This window comes from Peromyscus eremicus, chromosome 19, assembly GCF_949786415.1.
Source record: "Peromyscus eremicus chromosome 19, PerEre_H2_v1, whole genome shotgun sequence".
Classification (NCBI taxonomy): Eukaryota; Metazoa; Chordata; class Mammalia; order Rodentia; family Cricetidae; genus Peromyscus; species Peromyscus eremicus.
The window spans coordinates 26,484,824-26,497,690 of record NC_081435.1 but is presented as its reverse complement, the minus strand read 5'-3'; the positions used below and the strand labels follow the sequence as shown (position 1 = coordinate 26,497,690).

At 39.4% G+C, this 12,867-nt stretch overlaps 1 protein-coding gene across 1 annotated transcript; it reads right to left on the bottom strand.

Moving 5' to 3' along the window:
- Positions 1 to 6,195: 6,195 nt before the first annotated feature.
- LOC131895771 (protocadherin beta-6) lies at positions 6,196 to 8,749 on the bottom strand. The gene has a single exon (XM_059246276.1). The coding sequence runs from the start codon at positions 8,584 to 8,586 to the stop codon at positions 6,247 to 6,249; it is 2,340 nt and encodes a 779-aa protein (XP_059102259.1). The 5' UTR covers positions 8,587 to 8,749; the 3' UTR covers positions 6,196 to 6,246.
- Positions 8,750 to 12,867: the final 4,118 nt, after the last annotated feature.

Genomic DNA, 12,867 nt, shown 5'->3' with positions numbered 1-12,867 from the left:
TCTTCACAACGTTCCTCTTAATCTTACATTCAACCAGTATATCTGTCCCCAAACCTCTTCACAGCTCCGGAGTGCTGTCTTTTGTTTTGTATTTGCCAGGAGCAATTCCTGGTATTTTAGAGCTTTGTCACATTCTTAGCCTGCAGCGCCACCCTGTGTCTTCTTGGGGAAATTCTTACAATTATATTTTCAAGTCAAACGTCTCTTTAAAGTTTCCAAACTGATGTCATTTTAAAAGTGTATGCAGATTTTTTCTTTACCAATGTTGTTACTGCCTAAAACTGCATAATTGGTACAACTATTCAATATTGTTCATGACAGGGATCATGAAAAGAAAACTAGAAACAGCTAGTCTTCTCCCATATTGAGGATTTGAATAACCACGTAAGGGAAATAAGAAAGCAGTTTTGTAAAAGCATTTTCTCACAATGATAAAATATCAAAGTGTTAAGGTTAATACCAAAGTTTGTGTAATTCGCTATAAATTATTAAAGAAGGAATTACCTTTTGGAATACTCCAATGCACAGATACAGTTGCATAGATCTAATTCATCAGCGGACCACCTGAGTGAAATAGCTTCAAACCAGGTAGGGTATGTTGGTGAAAACGAACTAAAATTTGACATTAACTAACCTCCCTACCCTAAAATGTCTCAAAATACATTATAAATTTTTGATGCACTCTAAGACAGTATCTAACAAATCACTCCTGTGTGTCAATTTGAATAGAACATATATTTATACATTTAGTTCATAAATCATTCAAATATTTTATTTCACACTTAGAGTGTCACAATAAAATCAAGGAGTTTGATTTCTTCAAATTTCTTTTTTAAAATATTATTTTGGCTATTCAAGAGTGCTTGCATTTTCACATGAAAAATTTAGGGACATTTTAGTAACTTCTAGGAGAAAAGCAAACAGGCATCTTGGTAAGAATTCCATTAAGTCATAAACTAGTTTGAGGATAATCTTTACAATATAGAGTCTTCCCGTCCAGGTACACTTCCTTCTTACATAGGCCTTCTAGAATGTCCTTCGATGTTTTCTAGGGTTCTGTATGACATTCCTCTACATGCCTGCCTGCTTCTTTTCTGAGCATCTTGCTCCTTTTGATTCCAAGGAGTTTTTCTTCATTTTCGGTTTGTCCAGTGGTAGCATACAGAATAACTACTTCTAGGGTAGTGATCTCTTCTTCTACACACTTGCTGAATTTGTTGATTAATGGTCCATGCTTACAGATTACTTAAGGTTTTGTATATGAGAAGTCACATCAAAAGTAGTTCTGTGTTTCCTCTTTCTAATTATAAGGTTTTCTAAAAATGCTTTTCTACATTTCTTAAGATGATTGTGTGGCTTTCCCATTTATTTGGTCCGTAAGTGATACTTCAGTGTTGATTTTTGTATGTTGAACCAATTTTGTCCTGGGTAAATCCTATATAGCCATGATATACAATCTCATCTGTTATTGGTGTCAGTTTGCCAGTATTTTCTTGAGAATTTTCACATTGACATTGATAAGGCAAATGGATATATAGTTTTCTTTACTTTTGTTATATTTGCCCGGTTTTGTCGTAGTTTACTGTCACAGAATGAGTTGATAAATAGTTGCTGCTCTGATCTTTGTTATTAGAGCAGTAGTGTTAGACATGTGGCTTTGTGAGGAGGGAATTGCCTTTGGGGCATCAAGTTAATTTTACTTATCACTAGAGCCTAAATATAACAATCGCTCATTTGGAACAGGAATTTTGGATTGTGTCTTAATGTTGCCGGTCATCATCAAATTTGTATATTTATTGCCAATATCAAAGCTGTAAATTTTTCCACGTGTGTAGTTGTGTTGCAGTTGTTTGAGAGAGGGACTCTTCATGCAGCCATGGTCATTCTGGAACTCACTATGTAAATCAGGCTGTCCTCAAACTCACAGAGGTCTACCTGCTTCTGTCTACAAAGTGCTGGGGATTAAAGGCACCCACCACCATGGCAGGCTCTCCACATGGTTTTCACTCATCAATTACTTTATGAAAATATTTTCACAGGTTCTCAGGCCTAGCATCTCAACAGACACCATAACAGCAATGAAGAAGGGGCTATTATCTAAGATGTTGGCTTCATAAAGCAAATGCAGAATTGTAAGCCCCATGGCTGTTTGGGTCTAGTTCAAACAAGTGGAATAGAACCTCTACCCATGTGTGACAAAGTTCAGCAACCTTCTTAATTAAAGCTTAGATCTCCTGAAACCTGAGGGCAAACTACCGTGAGATCTCCAGTCTCTCTCTCTCTTTTTTTTTTTTTTTTTTTTTTTGGTTTTTCGAGCAGTCTCTCTTTTAAAGACCATTAAAGCCAGAATAGTATGAAGGAACTTCCAAAAGAAGGTTAGGAGCTGATAAAACAGCATCACTAAAGATGACTAAGGCCATGAAAAAAGACTAGATAGATTCAATGTTTGTTCTCTCCCCTAGGACAGAGAGATTCATAACCACATGGAGAGACTGCAGGTCAAAGAGATTTAATTTGGTCAAATCAAAAGTAGGAAATGACAATTGGGAGGTATGTACTAGTTGTTATGAAAATATGCCGAGTGGAATTTTTGAAAAATGAAGATGAGAACTACTAAAAAAATGTAGTGTATTATATGATTTTTGAGTTCTGGAATAGCAAATGTCAGAACGTGATGAATAAATGAAATAATCTAAAATAAAATGAGATCTGTCACTTCTCTGCTTTTGGGAAAATCAACTGTGGAAGGAAAAGGGATTTACATGCAATGCCGGAGAAGCTGGCTGACACCGCACTTGTAATCAACAGTGTTGAATGACAGAACAGTAGAAAAATATTTTCATTCTTAAGTGTATTATTAACCAAACTATTGTTATGTATTAAAAAGGACAGTGGGTTTTCAAGAAAGTAATTCAATTTCTGAATTGATGTCTTTTATAGAAAAAATAAGGGATAGTATATACTGTTTAAAATTGTTTTGAAAATAAATGACTGAACCTCTATCTTGAAATTTTCATCTAATTTTGATGCTGTAAAGAGTAATCAAAGGCCAATAGTAGCACCAATTAGACACCAAAGAATTTAAATAGAGATTTCTGAGAGTTAATTGGATGAACAACAAAAAACTTTGTATTTTTTCCTTACCCCTAAAAATCAAAGACGCTGATGAGCTCAATTTGGAACCAAATTAGAGATTGATGTATTGTTTTGCTCTTCTCTGAGTTTCCAGAGATTGAAATTAAAAATTGGCTCCATTGAGATTGGTGTTATTCTGACGAAATTGAATTAGTTATCTAATGACCGCAAATTGAGCACCTGTTTTGAATGAGACATTGCATTATGCACTGTAAACTAAACTATAAAGAAACCAAAGGAGCACTTTCAGTTTACTTAGCATCTACTTATTTAGCAGTAAGAGGATTCTGTTTTTGTTTAATTTTGTTTACTCTTCAAACATTGAAAGAACAGTAATATCAACTTGTTCATAAATAGTAGCAACCTTATTACTAGAGAATTGATAGACAAAGTCATCTCTTTTATGGATATCTGACTTGCAGTTTGTAAAATGCCCCAGAGTGCAACAACAGTTAGTTTGTTATCAATGAAAATATTTAATTGAGGTGTCAGCTTACAGTTTTAGAGGTTTATTCCATTATCATGGCAGGGAGCATGGCAGTGTGCAGGCACACATGGTGTTGACTACATTTTGATCAGAAGGCAACAGGAAGTGGACTGATTGTTACATTGAGTGAAGCTTGAGCAAAAAAGACCTCAAAGCCCACCGCCACAGTGACACACTTCCTTCAACAAGGTCACATCTCTCAATAGTGCCATTCCCTATGAGTTTATGGGGGCCAATTACATTCAAACTTCCACATCCCCTGAGTCCTGCACTTAGTGAAATATTCTTATAAAGAGGCCTTGAGAACCAGGCATGGTGGTACAACAAATCCCAGATATCAGGAAGGAGCAGAGTTGGAGACCAGCCTAGGCTACACAGAGAGAACTGAATAAGAACCTGTCTCAAAATATAATAGCAGTAGTTTTGTAAATCAATTTAAATAAATGGATAGAAGGTTTCTAACTGCCCAGAAATAAAAATAACTTTGAACCAACACTGATTTTTTTTTTGTCTTCAAATTCAGTACAGGTTATTTTATTGGCTTGGAAATTTTATACCCACTTTGTCAACAATGTATAAATACAGGCCCTCCATAAGTTAAATTGCTAATAGGATCTGGGATTGAGGATGTAGCCTAGTGATCAAAGGCATACCATGTACACCGTGGGCCCCAGGTTTTGGACACACACATACCCACAGACACACACGTGCATGTACACCCCTACTGATATAGTATCTCCTTTATCTTCAATGTAAATGGATCATCAGCATATAGTCCTTCCCATTTTAGCGTGATATCATACACTATAGTGCCTCTCAAAAATAGTTGTCTTACATGAATTACATAATTTCCAAGAAATTGCAGATACATATGAAAAGATGAAAATTTTCATTCAAATTATTTAGGCTGAACAGAAAGATTTTTTTGATTATTAAGAATTCATGCTTACACTGCTTATTTACATGAAAGTTTTTTATGCTTCAGAGCTTCCTGCTTGGAAGGTGGCTGACCCACTTTGCAGGCACTTAAATGTGGTTGTAACTATACAGCTACAGGTACTGATGATTGAGATTATGCCAATATTACATTCTTATCTTTCCAGAATTTCCAAATCATTTTCAATTTTTGATAAGTTCAACTATTTTTCTTGTAGACAGTAACATTCAAATACTAGTTGGATACATCTGGACAATAAAATATGAAAAGTCATTTTAAAATAAATTTAGTCAAGGAAATAATAGTTTGTTATGTGAAACTCAAAATTCACTTAAAATAGGCATATTCTGTGGTTTCAGTTGCTTACATGTATTATTTTTATTTATAAAAAATCTAAACTTCCCCAATGACATTATTCTTTCCCATTATAAATTCCTATATTTGTACATTGTTCAGTTACAATTTAGTAGGAAGAATGCTGCTGTGAATTGACAGATTTCATTCCCAAACAATTGTACATCATGACAGATTGAAATAGGGAGGAAGGAACCCATTGTAAGGACCCAATGGAAATATTGTGCCTAAGCCACCCAATTTACGGCAAGTAAGTACTAATAATAAAAAGACCAAAACACTTAAAAGCCATTCATGTGCATATTTTGTTGAAAGTTAAATGGGCCATCATTTATTTCCAGCATTTACACATCAACTCATCATCCAAACACATGCCTCACCAAGTGTCTTCTCATACAAGGTGAAAGCACACTCCATCACTTGCAGTGGCTTAGGTAAAACAAGGTGATTTCTGGTACATTTAGAAGCAGTTTTGGCCTGTGCATAAGCAAATAAAATGTTGAAATACTAATTGTGGTTGTCAGTAAAGATGATAAATTTAACAGCACACCACTTCCGTTTATGTATGAAACACGTAAAACTATGACAGATGACTGAATCTTATGCTCACACTTCATTAGCTGTACACAAAGGTGTGTTATCATGATAACAGAAGTGTGGGTGAGGAAAACACATACATGCATGATGGAATTACTTTATTCAGGCATCAAGAAGAATGAAATTGTCATTTTGAAGGAAATGGAACTGCAGATCATTTAAGCTAAACAGTCACCCTCTAAAAGATAAGAATCACATGAAAACAAAATGGGGCATTAAAGAGTGTGGTGGGGAGAAAGACAACAGGACTAAAGACTGTGATAAGGAGGTGAATTCTATCCAGGCATGGTGTGTGCATCTCTGAAAATCTCACAATGAACGCTGTACATTTTACAGTTAACAAGCTGCAGTGAAAGTGAAACTCAAAGTGAATACGACAGAGCAAGTTCTGTGCATAGCCTCAAGAAGATACAATCTGAAGTGGGTGTTGAAGAAATCCACCCTGGTTATAATGAAGAGGAAGAAATGAGTTCCTAAGAACACTACTTGAAATGACCAGAGAAACACAACGAAGTTACATACCCTCCAAATTAGTGAAAGAAAAAGATGCATCAAGATTGCATTAATAAAACAGGAAACACAGATCCAAAAGAAAAAAATACACCAACAAAAAACAGCGAATAAAATATGTTGTTTCAAGGAAAGATTATTGAATGCAAAAGGAAAATATTAATAGCCAAGCAACTAATTCTGATTCGTTTATCGAAAACTTGGTCTTCCAGATACTGAAATTTAGCTAGGGGTTCTGAAACAGACTACTGGGAATAATGGGATTAAAGAATTTGAAATCTGTGTTCCCAGAGTCTCCAGTCAGACACACCTCATACTGGTAACTCTGGGCCAGGGTCCCTGCGCCGCTGACATCCACCAGGTGGCCAGGAAAGTGTCCCTCAGGCACAGAGCAGCCACCCAGAGAGGCCGCCCTGGCCCTCCTGCACAGCCTCACCCCCACGAACAGCAGCACAGACAACAGGAAGATGGAAGACACAGAAGCCAAGGCAATGACCAGGTACAGTGTGAGCACGTCCTCATCCTGCACGAGGTCGCGCGCCACCTCTGGCAGAGGCAGGTAGGGCTGAGAGAAGCCATCCACCAGCAGCACATGCAGAGTGACACTGGCAGACCTTGGAGGATCTCCATTGTCCTTGACCAGCAGCAGCAGCCTGTGCTTGGGAGCATCACGCTCACTCAGCAACCTGGAGGTGCGCACCTCGCCATTGTGAGCCCACACGCTGAACAGCCCGGGCTCTGTGGCCTTGAGCAGCTGGAAGGACAGCCAGGCATTCTGTCCAGAGTCGCGGTCCACTGCCACCACCTTGGTGACCAGGTAGCCTGGCTCTGCCGCCCTGGGCAGCAGCTCTGTGCAGGGTGCAGAGGCGTTCTGCAGCGGGTAGAGCACGAAGGGCGCATTGTCGTTGGCGTCCAGCACCAGCACACGCACCAGCGCCTGGCTGCTGAGCGCAGGAGAGCCTTGGTCTGTGGCGCCCACGTGGAACTCGAAGGTCTGCAGGGCCTCATAGTCCAGCGCCCTGAGTGCAAACAGCTGCCCATTGTCGGCATTGATGGAGATGAGCGAGTCGAGGGCCAGCTGCGGGTCGTGGGTGGGCAGCAGAGAGTAGGTGATGTGGGCATTGGAGCCTGAGTCTGAGTCTGTGGCACTGATGGTGCCTATGTGCAGGGCGGGGCTGTTGTTCTCCTGGACAAACAGGGTGTAGGAGGTTTGTGTGAAGGCGGGGGCATTGTCGTTGATATCGGACACCTGCACTGTTATGGTGTGCTGAGTTGTGAGTCTGGGTGTGCCCATATCGGTGACTGTGATGGTGATGTTGTACTCAGCTCTGCTTTCTCTGTCCAGGGGTCCCTCTGCCACTAAACTGTAATAATTCTCGAATGTGGGCTTTAAAACGAATGGAAGATCATTCTGAATAGAACACACCATCCTTCCATTGTCCCCCGAATCTGGGTCAGAAACACTGAAAACAGCAACTACAGCTTCAGGAGCATTTTCTGGGATGGAAGTAGTGAGCGAAGATATAGTGAGTTTAGGGGCGTTGTCATTCACATCCACCACCTGTATAGCTACACTACATTTTCCTGAAAGACCTCCACTGTCTGTGGCTACAATATCCATGTTATAATATGGAGTTGCCTCAAAATCCAATATTCTTTTAAGACGAATTTCTCCTGTGACATCATCTATTACAAATGGTTGAGAAACTTCACCACCTTGAAACAGAGAGTAGGCTACATTCCCATGTATCCCAGCATCTAAATCCCTGGCAGAGACCGTCAAAACTACGGCATCAAGGGGGCTGTTCTCAGGGACCTGAACCTCATAGAGTGACTGTACAAACTGGGGGGCGTTATCATTGATGTCCACGACTTCAATGTGAACTATGGTGGTCCCAGACTTGGGTGGAGACCCACCATCCACAGCAGTGAGGATTAAAGTGAGCTCAGGCTCCTCCTCCCTGTCCAGGGCTCTGTCCAGCACCAGCTCAGGGTATTTCCTGCCATCAGCGCGACTCTGAGTAACCACGTGGAAGTGGAGGTTGGGGCTGACTGTGTAGTTCTGAACAGCATTGCTCCCTATGTCAGAGTCCTGAGCTGCCTTCAGAGGAAACACAGTCCCTGGCTGGGCAATTTCCTGAATTTTTAGAAGCATTTCCCTGTGAGGAAACTCCGGAGCATGGTCGTTTATGTCTGTGATCTGCAGGTCAGTTTGGAAGAACTGCACAGGGTTTTCCAGAATGAGCTGAAAGTGCAGCACACAGGGGTCTGTCACCCCACACAGCACCTCGCGATCTGGTTTTTCCCTCAGGAGCAAATTCCCGGTCTCAGCGTCCAGCTTCAAGAGCTCTTTGTTTCCTCTGTGATGGATTCGCGCCCCTCTGGTGGCCAGTTCCCCCACCCTGAGCCCCAGATCTTTTGCCAGGTTAGCCACCAAGTAACCACTCTCCGTTTCTTCTGGCATGGAATATCTAATCGCCTCAGAGCCAGCCTCCCACAAAAGCAGCAATATAGTAAGAAAAACGACTTGCCTTTTCTCTGGCGTTTTTGCTACAGCTGTCTCCATTGTTCAGATGCAGTCCAGAGGGCGCTGCTTCTTCTAAATCTTGTCGGTTTCAATCCACACAGATTAGGTTTGGTGAAATAACCTCGAATTAAATCTTACTGAATTGCTTACATGAGTCCTTTCTCCTAGATCTTATGGAAACGTCCCCTTCTTTCAGGGAACAGTCAGCGTTCTGATTGCCGGGGAAGGAAGTCCCTGGGCATCCTGGGAGCCCCTAGTTATACAAATTGTTAGCCTGCAGCGCCACCGTGCGTACTCTTCTCGTGTTGCACATGGTGTTCACTCCGTTCCCAGTCCCAGCCCTGCTGTGCTTGTTTAAACACCCTTTAGAAGACAGAAATATCCTCCATTGTATGCTCAAACTTAGCAACCATAAGTTCCAACACATTTGCTGAGTTAATTTTAAGGGAATGCAACTTTTTAAATGAGCAAAGTGGCATATTGATCTTTATGAAAGACGCTTTGAATACATATGTATTGTATGTAATGTAATGGTTATCTACAAAATATTGGAATATTCCCAAATTACTTCTCATTGAAACATAACATACATGTAAAAAAAAAGTCTTAAGTGTACAGCACAACAAAGGATCACCAAGATAATACAGTCTAATATGCAGTATCTAGATGAATAATTAGCACACACCTAACGAGAAAACTTTCCCTCTGCCGTTCACTAGTTTTTACTCTCTTCCTAAGCACTACACTGACTTTTTGTCTTTCTTAGAACTTTTATAACGTATAACCAGTAGAGTATTTCTCTGCTGTAGGACTGTTCTTCACTAACATTTTCTTTGGTGTGCTCCTCTATGCTATGCTGTTTTCATTGTATCATGTCTTTCCTCCATAGGCTTGTATTATAGTTCACATGCATATACACCAGATGAGGAACATTGGGGATCTCCAGGTTGAGCTTTTATTTGTTTGGCTTGTTTTTTAGATAGAGTTTTCTCTGTGTAATAGCTCTAGATGTCCTAGCTTACTTTGTAGACCAGGCTGTTCTCGAACTCACAGAGATCAGCCTGCCTCTGCTTCCCAAGTGCTGGGATTAAAGGCGTGCCCCACCACCACCCAGCCCAGGTTTAAATTTTGAATGTTAATCCTGTGAACATTTCTTCACATGTCCTGTGTATAAAATAAGCATACATCATGTGTCAGAGCTGTTTGTTGTGCATCCAAGTGTGAAAATATATCTAGCAGTGGCAAACACTGTGAAGTAGTTTTCAAAAGTAGTTGTACCGAGCTGCCCCTGGTGGCTCACCCCTGTAGCCCCATCTCTGGGAAGACACACATGGGGTATCACAAACTCAAGGCCAGTGTGGGATATATAGTGAGTCACTGTCTCAAAGATATTTCTTAAAAGTTGGGGATAGAGATGCAGCTCAATCATAGAACATTTGCCTAGTGCACTCAGTGGATTGGATTCCATTTCCAGCAATGTGAAAGAGTAATTCCAGGAACACATGGGAATTCCAGTTGCTCTATAATCTTGTCAACATTTGATGCTGTCTTTCCAGTTTTAACCACTCTAGTGAGTATGGATGTCATAGTGTACATTTAATTAGCATTTCCTTAGTGATTAATGAAATGATGCAAACTTTTAAGTATTTATTGACCATTCAGATGCATTCTCAAGATAAAGTCTTTCAGACATTTTTTAATCTGAGGAATTGGTCTGCAGAATAATCTATATTCTTAGTATAATCCCATTTTGCATATGCATATTGTAAATGATTTTCCCACTCCATGCCTTCTATTTTAACCTCATTATGATGTCTCTTATAAACAAAAATTATTAATTTTAACTTAACCTGATCTGTCAATATTTTCCATGTCTGGGTAGCACTTTTCTAGTGTTTAAATCTTTCCATCTCCAACGTCATAAGAATTCTCGTGTATTTTGAATTATTTTTTTATTTTTCATATTTAAAGCTATAATCAACTTAAAATCTTGCAAGTGCATAAGATTTAGGTCCATAGTTTCCCAGGTGGCTTTGCATTCTGAACTGAAAACATGATCCATTCCCCGTTGTTTCTGAGTTGTCACAGTTGTCATAAGTCAGGTGACCATGAATCAGATTCCATTTGTCTTTGAATATCAAACAATACTATGCTCTCTTACTCTCATAACTCATAATAGGTCTTATTATCTTAATGGTAAGTTTCCTTCTGAAATAAATTGAGTTTTAATGCATTTTAAATCAACCTTCCTCGTTATCACATTATTACAAACTTCTTCATTATCATTCAATTTAGAGTGGTACATTTCTTAGAACTGACTGAGCTTCGCTGTTAACATGTATTTTTTCCTGAGTCCATCACTTTAACTGGGGTTCCTCTACATACTGCACACTATATATATTTGGGTTAATTTATCATGACATGTATCCATTTTTGAGTAGCACCGAGGTAGTTCTCCTGACCCCAAGTCTTCAAAATCTATTATTTATCTCCACCTCCCTTTTCTGAATCTCTGAAAATCATTGGTCTTTTGTACTGTCTGTATACTTTGGACTTTTCAAAATGTTATACAGTTAGAGTTTTTCAACTTGCTTCTTTGATGACATGTGTTCACGTTTTCTCAATGCCTCTTCATGTATTGATAGCTCATTGCCCTTGGTATTGAATAATATTCCATTTTGTGATTGCATCAGGCTTTCTCAGTTTCACTTACTGAAGGATCTTAGCCACTGCTAGTGTTTGACAAGTGATGTAAAAAGGTTGCAATAAACACTCCTGTTTCAGTTTTTGTATGAACATACGTTTCAGCTAATTTAAATAAATACTAAGAAGCGTGATTGCTGACTCACATAGTAAGAGTGTGCTTGGTTTTGCTGCCAAACTATCTTCTAAAATGGTAATATCATTTTTATTCCCATAATCCATGAATGAGAATTCTTGGTGCTTCATGTCCTCCTCAGCAGTGATGGCGTCAGTGTCCTGGAGTTCGGTCATTCTGCCTTATGGTTGGGTAGTGGTGTTTCATTATTCATACTTGTTAATGCGGAGCCTCTTTCCATGTGATTATGTGCCATCTATATTAGTCAGGGTTCTCTAGAGCAACAGAACTTATAGAAAGTATGTGTGTGTGTGTGTGTGTGTGTGTGTGTGTGTGTGTGTGTGTGTGTAAAGGGTATTCATTAGAATGACTTATGGGTTATCTCCTAGCTCATCCAACAATGGCTGCCTATGAATGGAAGGTCCAAGAATCCAGTAGTTGTTCAGTCAGTCCATGAGGCTGGATGTCTCAGCTGGTCTTCAGTATGCACTGGATTCCCAAAGAGGTAGGCTCTAATGCCAGTGAAGGAATGGACTTGCTAGCAAGGCTAGAGCAAGCAGAAAAAGAGAGAAGAGCTGCTTTCTTCCTTGTACTTATAAAGCAGTAGTTCTCAACCTTCCTAACGCTGTGACCTTTTAATACAGTTCCCCTTGTTGTGGTGACTCAACCATAAAATCATTTTCATTGTTACCTCATAACTATAATTTTGCTACTGCTATGAATCATAATATAAATATCTGTGTTTTCTAACGGTCTTAGGGGACCCATGTGAGGGGGTCATTTGATCCCCCAATGGGTCACAACCAAAAGGTTGAGAACCATAGTTCTAAAGGCTTCCAGCAGAAGGCGCAGCCCAGATTAGAGATGAGTCTTCCCATACCAAAAGACCTGTATTAAAAGTGTGTCTTTCCACCTCAAAGATCTATTTAGAAATAAGTGGATCTTTCCACTTCAAAGTAAGCAAAAGTCCCTCACAGGTGTGCCCCATTTTAGCACACTTTCTTTAATTCCAGATGTAGTCAAGTTGACAACCAAGAACAGCCATCACACCTTCTCTGAGTTTTGTTTGGTAAGTGTTAGGATCTTCGGCACATTATTTTATGTAGGCTTGTTTTCTTAATGTTGAGACTCCAAAGTCTTTGTATTTTGAACAGCTGTCTTTTATCAAACACATCAATTGGCAGCATTTTTTCCTGGTCTATGACCCTTTTTTGTAGAATCTTTCACAGAGCATAAAATCTAATTTTAATAAAGTGTGCATCATCATCAATTATTTCTTCCACAGATCACATCATCTTTGTAGAATAATCATTATTTGGAGTCAAGATTGCTCTATTTTTCTCTTTGTATTTACATACAAAATATATATTCAGCCCATCAAATTCACAATGAAGATTGCTGAATTTTTTTTTTTTTTTGGTTTTTCGAGACAGGGTTTCTCTGTGTAGCTTTGTGCCTTTCCTGGAACTCACTTGGTAGCCCAGGCTGGCCTCGAACTCACA